Source organism: Culex pipiens, chromosome 3 (assembly GCF_016801865.2).
Source record: "Culex pipiens pallens isolate TS chromosome 3, TS_CPP_V2, whole genome shotgun sequence".
NCBI lineage: Eukaryota > Metazoa > Arthropoda > Insecta > Diptera > Culicidae > Culex > Culex pipiens.
This window is the reverse complement of record NC_068939.1, coordinates 5,536,889-5,563,813: the sequence shown is the minus strand read 5'-3', so window position 1 is coordinate 5,563,813 and position 26,925 is coordinate 5,536,889. Positions and strand designations below refer to the sequence as shown.

Genomic DNA, 26,925 nt, shown 5'->3' with positions numbered 1-26,925 from the left:
ATGGGAAATTTTGAATTTTCGTTCATTCGCTCCTACAGGCCTGGGGAAAACATGTAGAAACTTCTAGGATGGCCAGAAATGAGCGGAATCGTCTGAAGAACAACTTTCCCTAAGAGTCCAGGTGGATTCGTTCTACCTCCATTGAGCTCAACGGCAATACATCCAGGGTTTTCGGAACCAACGGTTTTCCCCAGAAAAGCATCAAATTTTCCTTAGCATGCTATGAATGCTTGATGAACACCACGACGCCGCATGTCAAACAGCTACCACGTGATTGTAAAATTTGCACCATTACAGTTTTTTTTTTCTTATTTGGAGGTTCAGAATACAGCTAAATAGTATCAGGATCACCATAAATGGTAATTCTATAGTTCAAAAAGTAATAAAAAGTAATTTTTATAGGCGATGCTAGTCCACGTGGTAGCTGACAATTTTATAGCAAATTTTCTAAACTTTTCAAAAAAAATATTTTTATAAATGATCACTCATGGTCACTATTTTTAAAAATCAAAAAACTGCAAATATTTCGCTATAATCAAACTTTCTGTGGCTATATCTTGAAAACGGAGCCCTTTATCAAAAAATCTGTAAAGTACTTTTCGATTGCAAATTCAATTTTGCATTAAAAAATAATGTCAAATTTGTTTTTGCATGAGACTTCGATTTTTTCCAAAAATCACTATTTTTTCAAAAAATCATAACTCGGCGGCAGATTTTTTGACCATGTTTCTCTATGGCTCAAAAGTTGCGGATTTTTGTCCCCTAAAACATATCAAAAAATCTCGAAAATCAAAAAATACGTATTTTGGGAAATTGAGTTTTAGTGAAAAAAAAGTTGATAAAAAAATCTACAATTTTTTTTCCGTGTACCTATTTTTTCCTCAAAAGTCCTCAACAATACCTACAACTTTGCCGAAGACACCAAATTGATCAGAAAATTCACTCAAAAGTTACAGCTGTTTGAATATTTACATACCATTTTTGTATGGACAGCTGCCAAAATTTTATGGAGACTTGTACAAATTAAACAAATAAACAAATGGGTGAACCAATGACGCAAAATAGCATATTTGGTCATAGGGAAGGCCCCCACAAAGTGTGAGCCAAAACAAAAAATACAAATAAAATCCATTTCTGGTTTTGGTAGAGAATTGCTCATGTAGTCTTTTATTTGACATACCAGGGCTATATAAACAGGCACTGCTGATGTCAGAGATTTTGTTTATGTTACTTTATTTAAAATCATTATTAAACAGACTTTACTGAAGTAACTTTTGCTCATTTTTGGTGGAGAGGTAGCTTGTTAGGAGTACTTTCAGAATATGCAATAACCCAGAAAGTGTCAAAATGTACATGATGCCTTTTGTAATTTGTTGATCCATCGAAAAAATGTTGTCTTGTCATCTTTTTTTTTTGCATTAAAATAAATAAAAGTGATCAGAAATGGTTTTTAAACATGTTTTCAATCGTTGTATATCAACATTTTCATAGGGCTTTAATACCCTATTGCAGCGAAATTCGACGCCAACATTTCAAAAAGCATCATGTACAAACCATGCGTTTTGAGAAAAACGCATTTGAATGTTGAGCATCCATTTTCAATTACCATTTTTATATAAAAGCAAAATAAGATGTTCTAATGATAACAAACGATGAAAAACGTTGCTTTTGTTGATACTTGATCATCCATATTCAATAAAACATTATTTCCGTAATTTTATTTGAGAAAAACAAACATAACTTCTTTTGAAATCACCAAAGTCGATATCACCCTGCTGTCACTGAGGGGGGCGCTTTGTTATGATTCGTTTTTCTTCGCCGAATGTACAAGGCGCTTTTTTCTTGTTGCTTTTTTTTCGTCACGAGGTTTATGTAGCCTTTTGTTTGACAGGTTGACAGGGCTATAAAAACAGGGACTGCTGATGGCAGAGATTTTGTTTATGTTACTTTATTTAAAATCATGATTAAACAGACTTTACTGAAGTAACTTTTGCTCATTCTTGGTGGAGAGGTAGCTTATTAGAAGTACTTTCAGAATATACAATAACCCAGAAAGTGTCAAAATGTACATGATGCCTTTTGAAATGTTACCGTCGAATTGTAACTTCAAATTGATTCTTCTAGATTTTACTCATTCTTGGAGTAAAACTACCGAGAGCCTCTACTGTAACTTTTAAACGCATCAGTAATGGACGACCCCTCATCGCGAAGAAAACATGTGCGGGCAGCTGTCAAAACAGTAAACAAGTTGTGCGCTCTCCGTCGTCTCGTTGCGGGGCTTTCGGTTATGTAAAAAAGTAAAAATTGCATTTTTCGCGTTGAAAAATGCTGAGCATTGGTGAACTAATTACCAAAGTGCAGTGCCTGCGACTGGCCCGCACTGTGGCCCCACTCGCAGCGCGATGGCCTACCGTGTTGTCCTCGAGAACGACCGCGAGCGAATCGACTGCCGTCGCCGCCCCCGCGGAACAGCAGAAAAAGGTCGTGAAAACGAGTAAAGCCATGAAGTCTTATCTGGAGCGGGCCAAGGCCCACGACGAGTTTATGCGCATCCAGAACACGGAGTTTAAGCTTGGCAAGCGCCACTTGGCCAACATGATGGGTGAAGATCCGGAAACGTTCTCCCAGGACGACATTGACCGGGCGATCCAGTATCTGTTTCCTTCTGGGTTGTACGACAAGCGGGCACGCCCCATGATGAAGCCCCCAGAGGAGGTGATCCCGCAGCGGAAGGCGGCCGAGTTCGATGAGACGGGACGGCCGTTCCACAGCATGTTCTACACCAGCAGGCCAAACTACAGCAAGCTTTTGTATGACGTCGTTGAAAACATCAACAACCTGAACGGATTCGAGGACCGGATGATGAGGAAGCAGTTGAAGCCAGACGAGAGCCAAAAGCTGGAAGCGTCTGGGTCGGAATGGATTCACAAGGATGCGTTGGAGAAGATTCTCCTTGAGGACCTCACCGACACGGAGTACGACAACTTTGTCCTGGCGATGGAACGTTTGCTTCAGCATCCGTACTCGTACCGGGAACAGGAGTTTATCAACCGCTACCGGAAGCCCCTTCTGGCCAAGACCGATGCCGACCAGTTGCCGCAGCCTCAGTTCGACGCCGACGGACGTGCCTTCGTCACCGTGTACGAGTGTCTGCGCAAGACGGCCCGAGCGGACGTGACCGTGACCGTACCCGGCACCGGCAAGATCACCATCAACGGCCAGGACATCACCTACTTCGAGGCAATTCAATCGCGCGAGCAGGTGCTCTTCCCGCTGGTTTTCGCCGATATGGTCAACAAGGTGGACATTGTGGCGAACGTCGAGGGGGGAGGTTTTGCCGGCCAGGCCGGTGCCATCCGCTGGGGCATCGCGATGGGACTGCGCAGCTTTGTGGACGCGGACACGATCGATCGGATGCGGATTGCGGGTCTGCTGCAGCGGGACTATCGTCGGCGGGAGCGCAAGAAGCCGGGCCAGGCCGGAGCCCGCCGGAAGTACACCTGGAAGAAGCGATAGAAAGTTGCGTTGGAAGGCATTTTGCTAGCGAGTAATGAAAATAAAGATTATAATTCCAAATTGTGTTGGCTTTATTGGTCGTGGAAAAACAGTTGAGAAAATCTATCAATTTGTTTATAGGATTTCAGTTCGCATGGGAATGAGCTTCATTTGAATTTTGAATTCTAGGAATTTCTTAATTCCTACAATCTAAAGTGGCGATTATTGCACTCGATAGTAATTCCTCGACTCACGATCGAGATTTTTCAATAGTCATATTTAGATCTACCGTCGTCAAATCTTTATCTATCATCGACACGACTTAAGCCAATTGCCATTAAGAAACTCGATCGTGAATCCAGAAATTACGAACGAAATTTTAAAAAGCTGTTTGAAAAAAATAAATTTAAACATTTTCAATATTTTTAAAAAAGTTTAAAAGTTTAAGAGTTTTGATCAAAAAATTATAAAATCGATTATTTCCCTTATTCTAAGCCATTCCTTTTTTTTAAATAAAGATATAAAACTTCGAAAAATCTAAATACAGTAAATTTGAAAAAAATAGACAACTAAAAAAAAATATTAAAACTGAAAAAAATTATTTAAAAATAATATGTTTAAATTTAATTTCCAAATTCTAATGTCTCAGAATTTTCCTTTCAATTTTCATATGTATTAAATTATGAATTTTTTTTTGCATTTTTTGATGTTCCAATTTTAAAGTTTTTGAATTTTTAAAATAATTTTTGAGATTTTTTATTTCTGAATATTAAAATTTAGAATAATAGATCGAGAAATTACAATCGAATGATATCAATCTACTATGTGGTAACAGTTCATAAAAACACTCAATTTTTCGATTTTTGATGATTTTTGAAGACCCCACTAATTTTTAATGAATTTATATCGCTTGCAAAAAAAATTGAGTTTTTTTTTCCAATAAACAAAATTATGATTTTTGGGCAGGATAACCCTGACTCAAAGCGGTTTCTAAAACACCCAAAATACACAAAAAAAAACTCCTTAAAATTTAATGTCAATGTTGAACATGACGATTTTAGGCACCCCTGCCGTCCTCTTCAATTTGACAGCTGCAAGCAGCCAGACAGCAAATCGCATCGACGGTCGCGGCCATTCGGAAAAGGATTCGCGGTTCGAATCGCGTCGAATTTACCCCGTTATCGGAGCGCCGTATCGTTAAGCGCGCGTGTTATCGGTTCCGCTGGACGCATCGTGGCCGAAAGTGGTATCGGTTCCCGGGGGAAGTGCTCGGTTCGAGGTGAAAATCGCCTGCAAAGTGGTGTGAATTTTGGAATTTGGATTCTGGTCGACATTTCGGCCACGGCCAGTGGTGTTGGTGTGACGTGAAACATTTCACCGCGCGTGTCGTGAAACATTTCGCGCCTTCCTTTTTGACAGCTCCGCGAAAGCAACAACAATCACGCGAGGCAGGATTGTCATCAGCCTCGTCGTCCACAGTTCGGAAGAGGAATAAATTTTTATTATTTTTTTTTTGTTCTTGTGGCTTCGGAGTTTCGGAAATTTGCCAGTTTCGGGACGCGGCTGGCACGCTTAATTCGGTCACAATTTCGAAACGCAAGCGAGACTCGTTGGGTGCCGGAGGTGGTGGTGGTGGAGGTGGAGGAACTGGAAGTCGGGACCTTCCCGGAAAGAGACTGAAACCAGGTGCAGGATCTAGCAGCTTGGAAGAGCACCAGCTGACGACGTCGGCGGCCATGAATCTGGCCGAGAACGACCGGAAGAGGGCCAACTTTTCCGCCCTCAGCAACACGAACGGAGCGGTGATCAAGATGACCACCAACACCGGAACCGGGAAGCCCGGGGACATTAAGAAGATTGTCATCAAAAACTTCAAAAGTAAGTACAGCTTTAACCCTCACTGCGACGCGGTGACGAAAACAGCGCTCAGAACATAAGACAAAACAAAAAAAAAAGATTGCGATTTCTCGTCGAAAATAGCTTACCTTGAAGGTTTTTTTTTGCTGCTGCTGCTGCCTTCTTTTCATATACGGATATGCTCCGAGGTGGACTTGTACATATAAAGTGTTTAATTCTGTTCCACTTGTCGTTGCCGCCGCTGTTGGTGGTTTGTATGACCTCCCCCGCCTTGTCCATGCTGTGCGTGTAGTCGATACGAAAACGATAGTAATTTGCAGACTGATTTGATTGGAAGTGCATGTTTTGCAACATAAAAAATGTGGTCATATGGGTAGCCTAATTATTTAAAAAATTTACTAATATTAGATACGTGTGAATCAGAGCGAAAAACCATGGAGTTTGGAAAATTATCTAGATTTATGTGACAAAAAAAAAACCTTTAATAAAGAAGAATGTAGGTATGTATTCTGAATTATTTTCAACGATTTTCAACGATAACTGAAACAGTGCCAAAATCCGGAAGCGATGTTTTCAGCATACATTTTGCGATTTTCCCCATATAAATTTCAACGATAAAAAGCGACCCTTAAACCTTAACCGATTTGGCATAAAATTGACACAGTTACGTTTTTTTTAATTTCCGATTTTTTTATATGGCTTAGTGGCCGTTCTACGCATATTTGTCCCATCTAATTTTGGACGATTTTCACTTTTTAACATTTTCAAGTTTAGTTTAAAAAAAACACATAAAATCTAGTACTTTGTACGGAAACTCGTTAAAAACAACACCAAGTCTGTTTGTCCCATCGTTACACTTCTATGCGTAATTGTCCCACAAAATATTTTCTTACACGGAATCATTAGTTTTACGAAGCATTGTGCCTCGCAAGAGAATCACAAACAAGAGTGATAAACTGCTCACTGGGGCGATTAGGGACACATAAAGCGAATAGGAACCCACGGGACAATTGTGCGTAAAAACACAGAAGTCGGTCGAAAAATTTCAATCGCGTTTTTCTTCGTTGCACTTTTTTGGACATGGGACTATTATGCGTAGAACGGCAGTTAGGGGGCAAAAAATACATTTTCTGAGACATAGTGCGTCATGGTGCAAAATCTGTTTTTTTTTTTTGTGAAAAATCTGAAACCTGGACAAAAAAAAACATAATCGAATTTGCAATCCAAAAACACTTAAATATTATTTTGATGGAGTGTACAATTTTCAAGTTATGGCTAATTTTAGGTATAAACTTTCGATTTCTTTTCGATTTTTCCCCTTTATTAAATACTTCTTGAACGAAAAGTACACTTGAAAAATATGTTTGAAAGGTTGAAAAAATTGTTTACAATTTTCTCCCTTGATCTTGAAAATCCAGGCAATTAGTTTCTAGATACAGTTCACAAAGAATTGGAATCGATGAAAATGATTTTTTCTAAGGCGATTTTCAATGTTTAAAAATGAAACTTTTGCGAAATTTGCTGATTTCTAAATCAGCATAATTTCTAAATGTTGAAGTCAAGCTGAACTTTTGAAAAGAAGGTCTATAAAAAGATATTTTTTCTAATTTAATAGGTTTTATAATATTTCCTTATTATTTTTTTTAATAGATCAGAAAGTTTGTTTGTAATTCAGTCCAGACTCCACTATCCGAAGCCTCGATTTTCCGAAGTTTCGATCGTGGTCTCTATTGCAAGTTTCTGCTCGAACCTAGGAGTCCGAAGGCTTGAATGGGGAGAGCACCCAAACCTCTCTTTACTCCAAGGAACCTTCCACCCCAGTGTTTGAACTGACGACCTTTGGATTGCGAGTCCAACCGCCGCCAGCGATTCCACCGGAGTAGGCTTGGTTTGGTGTGTTGTTTGTACTTAAGATATGGAGACGACTCCTACACCTGGAATGACTTAACGGTGAACCCATTTTATTCAAATTTAAATGGTTGATTACTTTAAAAATTAAAAAAATCGAATCACGAAAAAAAAATTATTGTTGTTGTCTAATTTTTGATGGTAGAGCTTAAGTATGACCCGTTAGCTTCGCTGAAGTGATTCAGACTTTTAAAATCCAAGATGGCGGCGATGTAATATTGAAAATTCATTTTGTAATTTAATAGGCCATCAACTATTAATTTTTGCCTAAAATGGGGTCGCAGAACGCGAATTTGATGTTAAAAACAAGAAAATTAAAAAATAAGAAAAAACTTTTATTTTCGTGGTTTGATTGTCCGAAGCCAAACCTTCGGATAATTGAGTCTGGACTGTGTTTTATCATCGCCATTTTAGTCGCCATCTAAAATTGAAAAATTCTAAATCACCTTAAAGTAGTTTATGGGTTATACTTAAAAGCTACAAAAAAAAACACCGAAAAATCTTTTTTTTTTTCATGGTTCGACTTTGGATAATCAAGTCTGGACTGTATACTTAAGGAGCCATTACACTACCGCAAACAAACACGCACTTTTTCGTGTTTGACAGTTTGCAAAACTCGCAAAATTGTTTGCGACAAACTCGTAAACAAGGCTAAATGTATGCAGGCGGCTGACGTTTGTACAAACCATTCCAGGCAAACAAACAAAGCAGGCAAACGGGAAAACTATCAAAAAGTGCGAGTTTGTTTGTTTGTTTGCTCTATAGAGCAGTTCGGCAGTTCTCTACAAAATTGGTATTTTTTCTTAAATTTTAATTTTTGTATTTTTTAATCCGACTGAAACTTTTTTGGTGCCCTCGGTATGCCCAAAGAAGCCATTTGGCATCATTAGTTTGTCTATATAATTTTCCATACATTTTTTTTTCAGCTGGCCATACACAAATGATGTATGAAAATTCAAAAATCTGTATCTTTTTGAGGAATTTTTTGATCGATTTGGTGTCTTCGGCAAAGTTGTAGGTGCAGGCCAAGGATTGATACCTAAGAGCATGCAATGGCACTGACCTTGTTGCGTGCTCTTCGGTTGACGTCCACGTAAGGAACATCCTGGAAGGAGCGTAACTAACTACATCCGTAGTTCTGTTAGATCATCCGAATTATCTTGATCAGAACAGTATAGCTCTGGTTCCTTGCGAGTGTCCTATTTTCTTACCTCCACGTTGGCTTGGTTTTCATGATGACCTAGCTGGTGGCCTGTGGAAACGGATCGTAAACCTTTGACCACCGCGGGTCAGAGTCGAGACGGCTAAAAGAAAGGGGCGCGACAATGTGGGAAAGGGAAGTAATTTGTGATTGTAGACGGTATTGTTTTGATTCGCAGTATGTTGAGTCAACTGCTGTGGATGTACCTGCGCATCGCAGAACGGGGTTTCTCTTCTCTTCATTCCAGCTAACAGCTATCTTCTGTTTATTATGTTTCACTGATTTTCTAAAACGACGTCTGTTTACTATCCTTCATTTGATTTCGATTTTACTTATTTGATTCTCTTATTTCTCAACGCTTTTCCACTCTATTTTACCAATTGATGCTGCTGTAACAAACTGTCTGCTTTCCCTTAATTTGGCAGCGATGACAATTTTGTTTATCATGTGCCTTTTCTTTATTTTTCTATTTGAATAATTTCTAATTTCTACTATCTTTCTTTTACTATTGATTCTTTACATAGTATATTTCCTTCACTATCTATTGTTTTGAAACTTCACCTTTTTCTTAAGCAAGTGAGGTTCGAGCCCTTAATCAATTTATGGAATGATTAAAGGATTAACAAAAATATTACTATTGTACTTATGAAAAACATTTCTAAAATGCTTAGGACCAAAATATTGTAACAAAACACCGCGACAAAAGAAATAGCAACAGATAAACACGATTCAACATTAGGGAAGATTTCAGGAGAAAACAATAGACAGTAAATAACAATTAGTTTTTGAATTCAAACTAAAAATAAAACAGTACTTGCTTTAATGAAAATTGATAGGCACACTATAAATTGTTAGGCGCGCTTATACTTGCATCAAACCCTACGTAATGTACCACCCCCGGCCGAGTTAAAATGCGTAACCGGAAAAGAAGGTGTGCATGCCTGGCACGAACACTCAAAGCGTGTTCTAGCGTGTTGCTCGTACTGACTCAGAGCAAGGGTGAGATGTAGGTGTAAGGGCAGTGCGTGTTCGTCGGGAACCTGGTGCATAAGATCGGTCAAGGCCCGTTCTTACACTGAAAATTGCGAATTGCGAATTGCGAATTCGGCAAAGTTGTAGGTATGGATATGGACTACACTGAAAAAAATGATACATGGTAAAAAAAATGGTGATTTTTTATTTAACTTTTTGTCACTAAAACTTGATTTACATAACAAAACACTATTATTATTATTATTTGATATGTTTAAGGGGATATCAAATGCTAACTTTTCAGAAATTTCCAGGTTGTGCAAAAAATCTTTGAGCGAGTTATGAATTTTTGAATCAATACAAATTTTTTCAAAAAATCGAAAAATTGGTCGCAAAATTTTTTTAACTTCATTTTTCGATGTAAAATCAATTTTGCAATCGAAAAGTATTTAAGTGAAATTTTGATAAAGTGCACCGTTTTCAAGTTAAATCAATTTTTAGGTGACTTTTTTGAAAATAGTCGCAGTTTTTCATTTTTTTAAATTAGTGACATGTTTGCCCACCTTTGAAAAAAATATTTTTTAAAAGCTAAGAAAATTTTCTATATTTTGCATTTTTTAAACTTTGTTGATACGACCCTTCTTTGCTGAGATATTGCCACACTGAAAGAAACCAACATTGCAATCTCAAGTGTTTTTTCACGTGAGAGCCTCCAAAAATCAACACAATAAATTCACGTGTTTTTCCTTTGACCTACACATGTTTAACATTTCAAATGGCTATGAAAATCATTAAAAACCAGCAGATCGCTATCGAAAGACCTTTCACTCATTTCTCGCATGCTGTTCACTTCATATTCAAATGAAATCCACTTGGATTTGCCCCATTTGACATTTCCTTTGATTTCGTGGTGGAAAACACGTTAGATTGAAATGATTTGATTATGAAAGCGTGTGGCGAAAAAATCTTCATTTGTAAGATGGCTACGGACGGTGGTGGTGCGAAATTTGCTGTCCGGAAGGAAAGATTGTTTTACCAGCAAATTTCCATCGTTTTTTTTAACATTTGTGCGCTGGTGGTAAGTAAAAACCAGAGAAAACCAAACAATTGATTTAAACTAACTTACAATATTTGCATTTGCAAAGATGGTTTCCGATGTTGATTTATATCACACATTTATTTTATATTCATATACTTGTGTTGATAGAAATCACAACTTTTATACTATGTAAAATTGCAAGATATTAATTTTTTATTTGCATCTCAATATTCTTGTTTATAAAATCTGGTAGGAACAGGTTTAAATCTTTTTGATACATCGTTAGCTTAGGTAGAAATTCATAAAGCAAAGCAACGCTTACGCACAACAGTAAGAGAGGTCTCTTCTAGGCATTGTGGGATTATATTAAATAATTTAATTAATCACAAAAACAGAAGCGTGATTTTTTCCTTTCTTAATGAGGGTGTTAGGTTAGGATCTGGTATTTTTTTTATTAATAAGTTTTTTGCAAGGCACTCAGAATAGCTAGTTTTTTTTTGTAACTTTAGATTGTTTAATAATTCCAGGCCGACAGTTCTGTGTAAACGAGTTAAGTGATGCTATCAGAATCTCTGATTATAATTAAAGTGATATACTAACCATTCGGAATTGTCAAAACATCCATAGAGTCTCGATCAATCAATAATGAAATGATATCGGACAAAATTCGTTAATCTGTTGAACTAACGGTTTTCGGATTATGGTTGTATCGACCATTGTTGCGAATCGAGGATTTACAGGAGTTTTGACGATCAAATGGAGCCTAACATTTCAAATGGACACATTAGTTTTGTGAACAGGAGTTCATCTCTTTCACTCAATTGACAGTTTATATTAAGTATGATAGGGATACACTCTTGTTTGCAGAGCTTCTGTGCCCTAATGAAATGGAAGGCAAGAAATAGTCTTCTTAACGAAGAGTATGCAACTTGTAAAGTATGAACTGTTCATTTATGTTTATTGGTTTTGGAAGCGGCAAGTCAGGTTTAAAAACAAGGTAAAGGAATGTTTGGCTTTGCAATTATAATTTCGGGGTTTGAGATTCAAGTTACTTTCAGACAGTTTTGTTTAGGTTGTTGATTCAAGTTAGTTAGTTTTCCGTAAATGAATAATTGGACTTAAATGATCAGTTGAACTGGTCGGAGTGTACTATTTTATTAGCAGATCTGGTTCTAGTTGTAATGTACGACAAGACTACTGACGGACGCGACAGGGGGCCCAGAAAAAAGTCCTCAAGATTTATATTCCCTAGACAAGTTGGTTTCCATCTTTTGTTTTCCAGTATTTTTTTTAATTTCCTTTAAATTTGAAATACATCATAGGTTTCCTTTGTATAAATCTGCGATTAGTTATATTTTCTTATTAAATTTACTCATAATTTAATTTCTCCGGGCCTGTTTTACTTTGGATCATAATTTCAGATTTCCTTTATTCAGTGTTAACCTTAGATTACCGTAACTGCTCATGTCATCCAAGTTCTTACTACTCACACCTACACTAATTTTCTTTCACCTTCCCCCTCCCGATCCCCTATATCTTCCGGTGGTGTTCATTTTGTATGCAATACTAGTTCGGCCACTACCATTTTTTCCACAAGAAACCGGACTTGGACTGACTTGAGGCCGCGTCCCCCACCTTGCTCCGTAAAACGAAACGAAAACGAATAAAAGGCAAAACTCAAAAACATATGAAACGTATTTCAATAATATGCTACATAAAATTTTCACTTGAAACTGAACAGAAAATCATTTGATATTAATGTGCAATTCATTTCATTCCCATAAACATTTCATTTGATAATCATGTGCAATCGCACGTGAGGTTAACGTGATTTATCTTTGAATCTACCACGACGCGCGATGAATTTTGTTTAAGTGATTTGCACATTACATTCCTATGTAAAGTCGTATGGGGCAGAATCACGTGTGAAACATGTGATATTGCTATGTGTCTTTCTTTCAGTGTAAGTCTCACCCAAACAACACACCATTTTGTAATGTCAATATCTCAGCAACTAATGGTCCGATTTTCAATCTTAAAATATGAAACATTCGTGACTAACATTTAAAAAGGGCGTAATGTTGAATGTTTGGGCCTTTTGGAATGTTAGTCTTGATTTAAAAAATTTTAATGTATTGTTTTCGAAAATATCGGAAAATTTCACGAATGTTTCATATTTTAACATTTTAAATCGGACCATTAGTTGCTGAGATATCGATATTAGAAAATGGTGTGTTGTTTGGGTGGGACTTAGAAAACATCAATTTTCCTGTTTTTAAACACTTGCATGGCAATATCTCAGTAACTAAGGGTCGTATCAACAAAGTTCAAAAAAGCAAAATTAGAGAATTTTCTCAGCTTTTCAAAAATATTTTTTTCAAATGTGGGCAAACATGTGCACTAATTAAAAAATATGAAAAACTGAGACTATTTTCAGAAAAGTTACCTAAAAATGGGTTTAACTTGAAAACGGTGCACTTTATCAAAATTTCACTTGAGTACTTTTTGATTGCAAATTCGATTTTACATCGAAAAATGAAGTTGAAAAATGTTTGCGACCAATATGCGATTTTTTGAAAAAAATTGTATTGATTCAAAAAATCATAACTCGGTCAAAGATTTTTTGCCCATTCTGGAAATTTCTGAAAAGTTGGCATTTTATGTCCTCTAAAACATATCAAAAAATAAAAATAGTGTTTTTTTGCAAATCAAGTTTTAGTGACAAAAAGTTAAATAAAAAATCACCAAATTTTTTTTACCGTGTATCATTTTTTTTTTTCAGTGTAGTCCATATCCATACCTACAACTTTGCCGAAGACACCAAATCGATCAAAAAAATCCTTCAAAAGATACAGATTTTTGAATTTTCATACATCATTTTTGTATGAACAGCTGCCTAATTTGTATGGAAAATTATAGGGACAAACTAATGATGCAAATTGGCTTCTTTGGGCATACCGAAGGCACCAAAAAAGTTTCAGTCGGATTAAAAAATACAAAAAAACGAATGACCGAAATCTGAGAGAACTGCTCCGTAGTGTAATGACGGCTCTATTCTGTCAAAGCCCGAGATGAAGTCTAACAAATAACATTGTATATTCAAGTAATTGGAAACAATCAATCCAAACAAACCTTGTTTTTGGCAAGGTTAAAAATATTTAAATTACTTACGCCCTTCTCAAATGTAATCCTCGTACGCAATTTGGCTTACAATATGTCTACCAAGTTTCATTAATGTCGTAGAGGAGTTGAGTAAAAATGTTTTTTTTTCTATTCAGAAACCTATTTTAGTATATATTTTTTTAAAGCAATAGATATTTACAAATATTACTTAAAATAAAATAAATTCACAACACTTGAGTTTCAACCTATGCAGTGCCATTATGGAACGCCGTTGAAGCGATTAATACGCTCATTTTCCGCGTGATTTATGGAATTATTACCGCTCGACATAAACAGCAACAAAAAGCGCACAAGCAAATACAAAGCGGGGCAAAACACTTTGCAACTTGCTTTAACAGTTGTGTGTAGTTGCATTGAGGGAAGGTCAATCTTTTTTACTGCTTCGTTCATTCGTGGCTTTGACTAACATTGCAATGTTTTTTGTTTCTGCCTTCTTCACAGCCAAGCCCACACTACCGGAGAACTACCAGGAGACGACATGGCAGAAGCTGCGCGAAGCGGTCATCGCCATCCAGCTGTCGAAACGGATCGAGTACTCGCTCGAGGAGCTGTACCAAGCGGTGGAGAACATGTGCTCGCACAAGATGGACTCGCAGCTGTACGTGAATCTGACGGCGCTCGCGGAGCAGCACGTCAAGGCCAACATTACGCCGTTCATGGCCGAGTCCATCGACAAGCTGGTCTACCTGAAGAAGATGAACGACTGCTGGCAGTCGCACTGTCAGCAGATGATTATGATTCGCAGCATCTTCCTGTATCTGGACCGGACGTACGTGCTGCAGAATCCGACCGTCCACTCGATCTGGGACATGGGGCTGGAGCTGTTCCGGGATCACATAGCGATGAACACGCTCGTGCAGGCACGCACCGTTGAGGGGATTCTGATTCTGATCGAAAAGGAACGGAATGGGGATGCCGTCGATCGGGCACTGCTCAAGAGTTTGCTCCGGATGTTGTCCGATTTGCAGATTTACAAGGAAGCGTTCGAGCAAAAGTTCCTGGTCGCGACGAAGCATCTGTACCAGTCGGAGGGGCAGGCCAAGATGGAAGTGCTCGAAGTTCCGGAGTATCTGCTGCACGTGGATAAGCGTTTGCAGGAGGAAAATGAACGTCTGCTGCACTATTTGGACAGTTGCACGAAGCACCAGCTGATTGTGACGGTCGAGCGGCAACTCATCACCGAGCACATTACCGGCATCCTGCAGAAGGGCCTCGATCAGCTGTTAGAAGAGAACCGCCTGACCGATCTGTCCCTGCTCTATTCGCTGTTTAGCCGGGTCAAAAACGGAACCATCGAGCTGTGCGCGTCGTTCAACGCGTACATCAAGAAGAAAGGTCGCACCATCGTCATCGACCCGGAGAAGGACAAGTCCATGGTGCAGGACCTGCTGGACTTTAAGGACAAACTGGACAATATCGTGACCAAGTGCTTCGACAAGAACGAAAAGTTCTCCAACTCGCTGCGCGAAGCGTTCGAGTTCTTCGTCAACCAGCGGTCCAACAAGCCGGCCGAGCTGATCGCCAAGTACGTGGACATGAAGCTGCGCGCCGGCAACAAGGAAGCCACCGAGGAGGAGCTCGAGCAGATCCTGGACAAGATCATGGTCCAGTTCCGGTTCATCCACGGCAAGGACGTGTTCGAGGCGTTCTACAAGAAGGACCTCGCCAAGCGGCTGCTCGTCGGCAAGTCGGCCTCCGTTGACGCCGAGAAGAGTATGCTGTCGAAGCTGAAGCAGGAGTGCGGCGGCGGCTTCACCTCCAAGCTCGAGGGCATGTTCAAGGACATGGAGCTCAGCAGGGACATTAACATTGCGTTCCGGCAGGTGAGTTTGTGTGAACGATGCTGAAAGTGACTTCTAATGACACATTTCCCCCCGCAGTACATGGCCAACTCGGAGGGCAAGGAGCTGCAGAACATCGACCTCACCGTCAACATCCTGACGATGGGCTTCTGGCCGACGTACCCGGTGATGGAGGTGACGCTGCCCCAGGAGCTGCTCCAGTACCAGTCCATCTTCAACAAGTTCTACCTGGCGAAGCACAGCGGCCGGAAGCTCCAGTGGCAGCCCACGCTCGGCCATTGCGTGCTGAAGGCGCGCTTCGATGCTGTGAGTGTTGAATTTAGGATTGACGGCTAGAACGGAGTTATGAAGGTTTGATTTTGTTTTTTTAGGGCCCGAAAGACCTGCAGGTTTCACTGTTCCAAGCGCTGGTGCTGCTGCTGTTCAACTACAGTCCGACCATTACGTTCGAGGAGATTAAGGCTGCGATAAACATTGAGGTGAGTTTCGACTGAGAGTTCCGCGACTTCATGATTGTAATGTCTTATCTAATTTCCAGGACGGCGAGCTGCGCCGTACGCTGCAGTCGCTGGCCTGCGGCAAGGCCCGCGTCGTCTCCAAGATCCCGAAGGGGCGCGAGGTCGAAGACAATGACAAGTTCCAGTTCAACAATGAATTTACGAATAAGCTCTTTAGGATTAAGATCAACCAGATCCAGATGAAGGAAACGGTACGATTGGAGCTTGCTTTTACAAAGTTCATAGGTGGCTCTTACTGTTTGTTTCGTTTTTCAGACGGAAGAGCAGAAAGCCACGGAGGAACGCGTCTACCAGGACCGGCAGTACCAGATCGACGCCGCGATCGTGCGCATCATGAAGATGCGGAAAACGCTCAGCCACAATCTGCTCATCAGCGAGCTCTACAAGCAGCTGACGTTCCCTGTAAAGGTAAGCGCCCCTCTCTTGTCTAAAACCAGTGCTCCGAATCTAAAATCCGACCCCCTTTTTTTAACAGCCGGCTGACTTGAAGAAACGGATCGAATCGCTCATCGATCGGGACTACATGGAGCGGGACAAGGACAACCAGAATCAATACAACTACGTCGCCTAAGCGGGAGAAAGCAACCGCAGAAATGGCAGCCAGCAGTCCCCTTTTGCTCCGTGCGAGTGTGTGCGCGGTGGGTGTGAATGTAATCGATCGCCGTGTGCTCAACAACAAATGCAAATGTTTAATTGAAAATATTAAAGCAAGTCAAACGCGAGAACAAACACACACACACACGCTGCAAATTTATATTAGATAGAAAACGAGGTTTGGAGAGGAGGGGTAAAGGAAACGCGATATTAGAGTTCACTCCTTTCTTTTTTCTATACAAAAAAAAGCAACAAAATTTACTAAGTAGAAGCGGAAACAAGTACTATTGCTACTGAATGATGATGATGATAATACTACTACAAGCTACGATAAGTAAAATCATAAAAAGAAGAAAAATAACTAAATTAAGTGTGTGAGTGGGTGTGATACTGTTGAGCGAAAGTGTGTGAGAATGTGCGGGGGTAGATATGCTTGTGTGTTATTTTTAATCTGTAGTAATTTGAGGTAATGCAAAATAACAAAAATAAAGAAAAACTGTGACAGCCAAACTGTGTGGGAACAGTGCCGGAAGTCATCAAACATAATTGCAGATAAATTAAGTGTGGAAACAACGGCGCAGTTAGGAGGAAAAATGATAAGAAATAACAAAAAAAGGTAATAAAGGATAAAAACAGCTTCATCCAAAAAAAATATTGTGCGTTTATTCTCTGTAGCAAACTAAAAGAATGTAAAAAATGTTTGAAAGATTTTTTTTGCGTCAATTAAAGCCATTTTTAGTGCATCACCCTGAACTAGCCACCCAGCAATATTAAGGGCATCTCCACCGCAGAGATCTAATTACGTGGCAAATCTATCGCTTGGATTCCAAGTTTTAGATTTGCTCAGTAGCACGTTTCCAGCGGTGCCAATTTGGCTGCTGAATCAAGCACACTGCGGGGATCTTATGTATTAATTTTCAAATTCTAGCCATTTTCTTGATAAAAAATGCAAAATTTTCTGAAGTCCCATTTGAGTGCTGAAAAGTATAACTTTTCAGCATTTATTTTGAAATGAGTTGCTATTCGATTCTGTTATTTTTGGTACAGAAAAGTATGCTATTTCGTCGTTCAAGAATGACAGGAAAAGTAAATAGTTTCACGATGGAATTGCAAAAATTATTTTTTTTAAAGGTGTTTTTCTTTTAGGAATTATTTTTCAAACTCAAAAAAAACCTTCAAAAATCAAAATCGATTTTTTTACAGATTTTAGATATTTACCTAAAAACAAGATTTATGTTTTAAAAAAATCTTATCTACTATACCTACCAGATTTTGAACTATCACGAACCATTTCTGGAGCAACATTTGAAAGGGGCGGTACGACATTGCTCTTACGGCCTTTTGTCGCATTTAAACTCGTGTAATGAAAGGCCGTAAGAGCAATGTCGTACCGCCCCTTGCAAATATTGCTCCTGATTTTATAGTCCCATAAGTGCATCCCCAGCGCTGGTGGCAAACATTGAAGCAAATCAAACGCAGAAAAATATTTTGTAGAATCAGCCTGTGTGAGGTTTGATTCAACAAAATTTGCACCCGACGTCAACCCCACCGCGGTTCCTGTCGCGGTAGCAAATTTGCTTTCAGTTCTTCGGAATTTCACTTTGCTAACCGGAATTCAGCCTGTTTGCTACCGCATCAAATTGAATTATGCATAACGGAAAAGTCGTGCACGGAAAAGTCGAATCAAGTATGGGAAAAAATGAAAATAGAAAAACAAATTTCAAAAATTTAAAAAATTATAATGATATAAAAAATTTAAAAAATGAAAATAATCTCAAAATTAAAAAAAAATATTACTAAATTTCAATAAAATTAAAACAGAAGTAATTAAAATAATTTTGATTCAATTTTCAAAAGGTCCTTTCTGCATAGGGAACTCATGACTCATAGGTTGTTTTGAAAATTTACTCTAGAAATAAAAAATATAAAAAATAAATAATTATTTTTTTATGGGACTTAGCAGTCTAGAAATCATTAAGGCCCCCCCCCCCACCCCTTCAAAATTGGTCTGAAAAATCAGGGGGCAAAAAAAATCCTAAAAAATTCAAAAATTTTATGAAAATAGAAGTCTAATCAACTGAAAACAACCTAAAATGCATTTTTCTGCATTGATAATCATACTCAGCATGTTTGGGCTTGTTTAAAAATGTTTTGAATTTTTATGAAATTCCAATGTACAGCACCGCAAAAACAATATTTTTCGCAAAAAAAATCGTCATTACTTAGATATTTTGGAAACTAATGATAGCAAAACAACTGGATAGGTGTATAATGCATTTTTTGCAATTCCGCTGTAAAACTGTCAACTTTTCCTGTCCTTCTGGACAAACGAAACGGCCTACTTTTCCCTACCAAAAAAAAAAAAAAACAAGGAAAATTAATACCTTTCAATACCAGTGCTGAAAAGTTCCACTTTTCCGCACTGAAATCGGTGCTGAAAAGTTGAACTTTTCAACACTATTATCGAAAAGTAACATTTTAAAATATTTTTTTTGTTTTGAACGATGAATTTACTAAACACATGAATGTTTGACATAAAATTCCATTCAAGAAGCGTTTTTCGGAATTGCAAAAAATGTTGTAAGCAACTCGTTGCAAAACTTGATTTTTTTCAGCACTCGTCGTATTTATCCAACTCGGTAAACCTCGTTGGATAAATGTACGACTCGTGCTGAAAAAATCTTCTTTTTGCAACTTGTTGCATAAACTACTATAAAAACACTTTTTTAATAAAAATGTTGAAATCATGGCTCGTAATTTCAATTTTTATACTTTTTTATTTTTTTTTGTCCCCCCTTCGACTTTGGTCAGAGTCGAGGGACATAAACTTCAAAAAATATTTGCAACGGCCTAATAAAAAAAAAAAAAGGTTTTTTTCTAAATAAAAACGAAAAATCCAGATTCAAAAAAAGATAAAATTTGAAATTAATCTTCAACTAATTAAAACATATACAGAATCTATCATTTAAAAAACAAAATTTTCAAATCTAAGAATTTCAGAATTTTTGAATTTTGAATTTTTTTGACTTCAGAATTTTTGGATTTCTGAATTTTGAATTTCTGATTTGTTGAATTTTTGACATTTTGTTCATGTTTGCTTTCACAAATTTGCTCTCGAGTTTGCATCCGAGTCTCCCACCGCGCGTAGCAAAGCTGGTATCAAATTTGATCTCAAGTTCATCTGTAGAAGAAAAATATGTGTCGGTACCTGTCGGGTACTCATTTTCTGATACCCGACAAGTACCGGCAAGCCGGGGGCAAAGTTTTAAATGCGTGTTTCGGAGATTTTTTTATGTCTGCTCTTGTGTATGATTAAAAAAATCAAAAAATTAAAAATTCAAAAATCCAAAAATTCAAAAATTTAAAAGCTTAAAAATTCAAAAATATTAAAAAATTTAAAATTCAAAAATTCTACAATTAAAAAATGCCAAAAATTCAAAATTCAAAAATACATAAATTCAAAACAAAAAATGCGTTAAAAAAGCTTATTTTTTAATTTCTTGTAATTTTTTTATTTATTTTTCTTATTTTTTCAATTTTTCTTTAATTTTTTTTCATTTTCTAAATTTTTTTTTATTTTTTTTTAAGTTTTTCCATTTTTTTATTTTTTTTATATTTCTGAAATATTTTTTTTAATTTTCTTAATTTTTTATTTTTTTATTTTTTTTCAATTTAAAAAAAAATACATGCACAATTAAAAAACAATTCCGTGCATGATTCAATTTTCCGTGCATCATTTCATTTGCCACGGTAGCAAACCAGCAGAATAGCGGGTAGCAAAGCGAAATTCCGAAGAACTGAGAGCAAACTTGCTACCGCGACTTCCGCGGTGGGGTTGACGTCGGGTGCAAATTAGATTTGCCTCGATGTTTGCTACTCGCGCTGGAGATGCACTAAGCGCGGTGGGAGACTCGGGGGCAAACTCGAGAGAAAATTAGGTGGGAATCAAAACGGGTAGCAAATTGTTGAATTTTCGACATATTCGAGAAATGAAATTCTTTAAAAATTTTCAATAGGGTTAAAAAGTAGTATAAAGTTTTTGCATTTCTAGGCATGAATCAACGCATAATTATTGATTTTGAAGGTAAACGAGAACAAAAAACGAAAAAAACATATTTACCCCCCGCGGTGGGCTTGTTTCTTTGGCAAATTTGCTACCCTAGCGGTGAGAATGACGGAGTTTTTTCAAGGTGACAAATTTGATCTCGGTTTTCATAAGCAAATTTGGTTTGCACCCCAGCGCTGCAGATACCCTAAAGGAGCCATTACACTACCGAGTCTGCCAAACTCGCAAACGGGACAGGATGACGTTTGTAATCCGTGCAGACAAACAAAGCAGGTAAAATGTGCGAGTCGACGAGAAACCCAAGCTCTACCTGCTAACATCTTCTAAAATACGAATTTCTTTTTGCCACACCCCTATCCTATTGTAATCCTAGTCGAGCTTCTGCTTCCCATTGGCCAATAAATGATGAGTCGGGAAAAAAGTATTCAAATTTTTTATGAAAATTTAAGTGTTTTTTTTTTCAAAAAGCACAAAAAATATTATTTTTTGTAATTTAAAATTTAAAATAGCAATTAACCTCGAAAACAGCACGATTTGAAGAAAAAATTCGGATCGGGTCCAGAATTTTTGTTTGTTTTGCCATTAGAGTTACCTACGCCGTGTTAGGGTGGGTGCAAAAACCTGATTTTTCAAAGAATCATCATTTAACCGATCACTTTAACCGATTCAAGCCGACTTTTAGTGATACGAAGTAAAATTTTTCGTTAATAATAGGCACTTGGATATTTTTCGGATATTTCACACAAAAAAACTAAATCATTTCCTTTTTACTCATTTTCATGTATCATGTACTTTTATTTTGTTTGCTCATTTGCTGATTGATGCCTTCTTTTTGTTTTTGTCCTCTTTCTGTGATTGCATTTCGGGTAAACGGATTCGTCCCCATGTAGGTGTGGTATTCATTCAAGTGTTTTGCTTCTTTATTTCGTCATTTTTATTATTTTATTTTATCTGCCTATAGGATCTATTGTTTTTCTGTTTGTTGTTTGTTTGTTTGTAACATTCACATTCACATAGGTTGGTAGGTTGTTTGCTTTTATTCTGCTTGATTTTGATCTCTATCTGGTTCGGTTGATTTGCTTCGAGTATTTCTCTGCGCTCTCTAAACATGGTAATAATTTAATGCGACACTTTTATTTGTTTTGTTTTCTTCTCTGTTCATCTCATTTTATTTGCTCAACAGTAATACTTTTTTGGTAGTGGTAATAGTGTAATAGTAGTACATAGTAGGTTTGTGTTTGCAGATTGCAGGTTGCTAATCAATCGCTAAATAGTGACTTCGATTTCTTTTTGTTTTTCCACTGTCAGACAGTTCGTATTTGTGTGGGTTGAAGCAACGTCGATTCTAGAGGATTTTCTTTCACATCGAGAGTAACGGGTAAAGGTGGAATTCTACTGTTTTGTTTTGTCACTGGAATCTTGGTTTGAATTGCATTCTACTGTGGGTACGATGAGTTTCTTTTTTATTACTTTTTTTTGTATTCACTTTTCACTACTCCGATAGATTAGGTTCTTTTTTATAATATGAATTCTTTCTTTGTTTTTTTTCGTCTTCTTAATCTTTCTTTTCTGTATACTGGCACATAAAGTTTTCAATTTTCTGGTATCGTTTCGCGACGACGTCAACGTTTTGTAACTTTCTGTATTTGTTTTAATGCTTTACTTTTTTTCTCCATTTATATATAGGTAATCGATAATAGTTTACAAACAATACTCTATTAATTATAATATTTGCAGATAATTTGTCCTTTTTCATCTTTGTTTCACTGTTTTTTCTCTCAACCTTCGACTAAAATCGTGCAATACAGTGTCAGACTCACAAGATAAATGCTTCATTCTTAGGTTTAACATTGTTTTTTTTTTGAAAATTGTGTGTGTGAGTGACGAGGAGGAGTTGGAAAAATACGCGACCAAATCAAAGAGAGTGAGGACACTGTTTTTCGTGAGGAGATAAATTCTCGTTTTCTAATCAATATTTATATACTTTTTGTTTTGTAGGTACTTACACACAGAAGCAAAAACGAAGTTCTACTTTGAGCAGTCAATTTAAATGTACAGCGCACGAATTGTTCGGCATTTTTTTTGTTGCTTAAACTTTACACAATAGAGCTAATAATAATAATGTGTGTGTGATTTCTCTCTTTCGCTCGTGAAGGGATTAAATAGTTTTGTTCGTTCTGGGCGATTGGTAAAATGTGTAATAAATAAGATAGTGTGTTTGTGGTTGTATTCCATGCTTTCGACCTTTCCTGCCAAACGCAGAAAAGGCCTTCTTTCGCTCAGCAGACTTAGAATAATCACTCTCAGTGTGTGTGTGTGGACGAAGCTCAGCTTCTTCTTACTCGTCAATCATCTGCACAAAACTCACCGGAAACATGCCCCGCCGGGACGGATCGCCCTCAATCTCACCCTCCATCCAGTTGTCGTCGTCGGTTCGCTCGTTCAGCACGAGCAACACTTCGCCCTCCTTGAACTCCAGCTCGTCGTCGTTGTCGGCGTTGCAGTCGTACAGGGCGCGACATCGCCGCGGGACGCCCTGCAAGAAGGAAACATTCTTAAACTCCCTTCCAACCCGCTAATCGAAATCGAGAGCTACTCACATAACCGAGGAACGAAGCCGGACTCTTGGACGAGGACAGGTTGAAGCTGCTGCTGTCGAGGCCGAGCCCGTCCGACGACGCCGACGTGTCGTTGCGCGCGCTGAAGCTACTGTTGGCGGACGAGTCCAGATTGGTGCCACCGCCGCCACCACCCGAGGACATGGACGCCAGCGAGCTGTCCAACCCAGCGGCCGGGATGTGATGGTGGTGGAGTTGGTGCACATCACTGCCATAGTCGCTGGTGCCGTACTTGGACGAGGAGTTGGTCGATACCTAGTGGGCGAGGCAGAAACTCTTTAGCTTCAAGATCGTAACTTTTAATGCGAAACGCTTACCTTTTTCCTCAGCACGACGGCGTCGTCCATCGAGGAGAGACTCTCGTTGGATTGTCCGTTGGACATTGATTTGTCTGCAAAAACACAAGAATCTCTGTTAGCTTTGTTAAGTTCAAACTCTACACGACAGGGAGAACGAACCTCCAGCTGGTGGTCCCGGGGGTGGTGGCAGCTTTGGTCGGTTGTGGACGCTCTTGTCCACCGGTTTGAGCTGGGGAATTTCGCCCGCCGGTGGAAGGACTAGCTTGGCGCCGGCTGTCGAAGAGAAGAGGATTTTCATTATTTGTGTTGAGTTTTATAAAACCATTTGATAATTTATATCAAAATGGTAATGCTGTGAAAATACATTCAAAATATTGGGTCGTTTGACAAACCATAAAACCATGGTCGTTGCAAACCATAAAAAATTGAGCATTACACTTTTTAAAAAGAAATTATATGCATTCTCAATTGACCCTTCCTTTTTTGACAAATTCCGGTTTCGTTCATCTCCGATTTTCAAATCAGGATACATTTTAGTGAAATTTTTTTCACGATTTAAAAAAAATGTCAGATTGTAAAGTTTTTTTTATTCTAAAAAAAATGTTTAGAATTTTTAAATATTCGGATTTCTGATAAGGCCGATGCAAATATTTAAAAAAGTTTTTGTCCCTCAGCCCTGGACGAGGTCAAGGGGGGGGGGCAAAAAAATAAAAAAATAAAAAAATTTAAATAACAAGCCATAGTCTACACATTTAAATGAAAAATGTGTTTTAAAATGCATTTTACACTTGTTCAGTTGTTTTGCAATCATTAGTTTTCAAAAAATCTAAGATCTGACAAAAACAAAAATTGTATCGAAAAAAAAGATTTTGCATCGAAAATTTTCAAAAAATCTTAAGATTTTTTAATAAACCCAAACATGCTAAAAATGATTTAAAACGCAGAAGAATGTATTTTAATTTGATTTCAGCTGGTTGCACTTGAATTTTCATTAAAATTTTGAAGTTTATTGTAAAAATATTTTTTTTGCCCCCTGATTTTTCGGGCCAATTTCGAAATTTTTAAAAATATTTGTACCAGCCTAATATTAAATTGTAAATGTAATTATAATTATCAAAATAGTTGATTTTTTAGTTCTCTTTGTTCTCAATTTTCATTATAAATTCTCAAGTTTGTTAAATTTTAATATTTTGGTTGTTTTCATATTTTCAAATTTATCATTTTCATATCTAGATTAAATTTCCAAAACAACCTATGAGTCACGGGTTTCGTATGCAGATAGGACGTTTTGAAAAAAAAAATCTAGATATATTTGAATTCCATTTTTTTGAATTTCAGAATTTAGAGTCTTATTTTTTCTTTATTAAAAATTGGATAAGCTTGGAATTTTCAAATTCTCGTAATTGAAATTTTTAAAGTGTTGTTTGAAATTTTACAAAATTGTTGAATTTGTTTCTTTTCAAAGGAGAATGGGCAAATTTGTATGGGAGCTGGTCCAAGGATGTACACGAACGGGACCAACTTTTTTCGAAAGATCTCGCCGAGACATGAAAAAAAGTCTTCTGGACCAACTCTCTAAACCCCGGGGTTCAAAAGTTACAAGTTGTTGAAGTTTGAGCATTTTGGGTAAAAATGTACAAAAAATCGTATTTTTGCTATTTCTAAAATCATTTATAAAATCTCTGTTTCATTGTGGATTTCGATTTTCTTGACTTCATTCGACGCGTATCAGCAAAAACTATGAGTTCTGATATGTCTTAGCATGATTGAAACATGATTTCTCTTGTTTTTATCCGTTTGAACCGTTTGTGCAAGAGGCATCCCATAGAAACAAGTCGAAACTTCAAGGTTTTGAAACCAGGTCCAACCCAGACTGCTTCAGTGAGTATGGAAGGCTTCAGTGCAATGTTGTAACTACTTATTGGGATGGTCTGAGTCATCCGAGAACTCCTTGGAGTTAAGACCGGTGAGTCTACCGCCGTAACAAGAAAGATGTCGGCGGTTTTTGACCACTGATCATACCCGCATGGCTTCAGTGAGTATGGTAGACTACTTTGCTAATGTGTTGGAATGTTCTGGGTTATCTTAGGACTCTCTGGAGTTTAGATCTATGGGTCTACCACCGTAACAAGCAAGAGGACGACGGTTTTTGACCCCGGAACATACCCGCATAGCTTCAGTCAGTATGGTAGACTGCTTAGTTAATGTGTTGGGATGTCTTTGGTCATCCTATGCGCTATGCGGGCATGTTCCGTTGTCAAAACCGGTCGACATTTTCCTTGTTACGGTAGTAGACCCACAGACCTTAACTCCAGAGAGTCCTAGGGGAACCCAGGACACTCCAACACATCCGCATAGTAGTCTACCATACTCACTGAAGCCATGCGGGTATGATCAGTGGTCAAAAACCGCCGACATCTTTCTTGTTACGGCGGTAGACTCACCGGTCTTAACTCCAAGGAGTTCTCGGATGACTCAGACCCTCCCAATAAGTAGTTACAACATTGCACTGAAGCCTTCCATACTCACTGAAGCAGTCTGGGTTGGACCTGGTTTCAAAACCTTGAAGTTTCGACTTGTTTCTATGGGATGCCTCTTGCACAAACGGTTCAAACGGATAAAAACAAGAGAAATCATGTTTCAATCATGCTAAGACATATCAGAACTCATAGTTTTTGCTGATACGCGTCGAATGAAGTCAAGAAAATCGAAATCCACAATGAAACAGAGATTTTATAAATGATTTTAGAAATAGCAAAAATACGATTTTTTGTACATTTTTACCCAAAATGCTCAAACTTCAACAACTTGTAACTTTTGAACCCCGGGGTTTAGAGAGTTGGTCCAGAAGACTTTTTTTCATGTCTCGGCGAGATCTTTCGAAAAAAGTTGGTCCCGTTCGTGTACATCCTTGGACCAAATTCGCCCATTCTCCTTTCTTTTTTGACTTTTAACCTTAATTTTTATTTAGATTATAAGCTTTGATGGATTTGCAGGTATTATTATATTTTTGTAAATACATTGGCTTGGAATTTTCATACTTTCAAATTTTAATTTATCAAATTTTCAAATTTCAAATATTTTTTTTTTATTTTAAATGAACTTTATATTTTTGGACCCAAAATAAAAAAAAACGAATTTAAAAAAAAATCAAATTTAATATTTTTTATGTATTTTTGCTTGTTTAGATTTATTTTTTTTAATTGTATTAATATGTTTTTAATTTTGAGTTTTTTCCCACTTTTTCAGAATTGTTTTTTTTTAATTTTTTTTCAAATTAAATTTTGTAGAGTTCCAATTTGATAATTTTGAATTTTCTAAATTTATAAATGTGTCCTGATGTTTTGAAAAAAGTTCAACATTTTTTACAATT

General features: G+C 37.6%; 3 protein-coding genes across 4 annotated transcripts in view; 2 read left to right on the top strand and 1 right to left on the bottom strand.

The window, feature by feature from the left end:
• The first annotated feature begins 2,207 nt into the window (after window positions 1-2,207).
• Window positions 2,208-3,576, top strand: LOC120422886 (28S ribosomal protein S9, mitochondrial). The gene has a single exon (XM_039586447.1). It carries the CDS (start codon window positions 2,326-2,328, stop codon window positions 3,514-3,516), a length of 1,191 nt encoding a protein of 396 aa, XP_039442381.1. The 5' UTR covers window positions 2,208-2,325; the 3' UTR covers window positions 3,517-3,576.
• Window positions 3,577-4,604: 1,028 nt separating this feature from the next.
• On the top strand, window positions 4,605-17,115 carry LOC120422849 (cullin-4B). The gene is made up of 7 exons (XM_039586395.2): window positions 4,605-5,373; window positions 14,097-15,478; window positions 15,536-15,763; window positions 15,829-15,936; window positions 15,996-16,166; window positions 16,231-16,383; window positions 16,451-17,115. Exons 1-7 carry the CDS (start codon window positions 5,232-5,234, stop codon window positions 16,544-16,546), a joined length of 2,280 nt encoding a protein of 759 aa, XP_039442329.1. The 5' UTR covers window positions 4,605-5,231; the 3' UTR covers window positions 16,547-17,115.
• A 4,278-nt stretch (window positions 17,116-21,393) lies between these two features.
• LOC120422826 (arfGAP with SH3 domain, ANK repeat and PH domain-containing protein) overlaps window positions 21,394-26,925 on the bottom strand; it is a 62,717-nt gene continuing 57,185 nt past the window's right edge. For both annotated transcript variants that reach the window (XM_039586360.2, XM_039586361.2), the window contains 4 exons: window positions 23,712-23,825; window positions 23,571-23,644; window positions 23,236-23,508; window positions 21,394-23,171 (listed from right to left, as the gene is read on the bottom strand). In XM_039586360.2, the coding sequence (XP_039442294.1) occupies window positions 22,974-23,171; window positions 23,236-23,508; window positions 23,571-23,644; window positions 23,712-23,825 (659 nt within the window). In that variant the 3' untranslated portion in view covers window positions 21,394-22,973. The remainder of the gene's footprint in view (window positions 23,172-23,235; window positions 23,509-23,570; window positions 23,645-23,711; window positions 23,826-26,925) is intronic.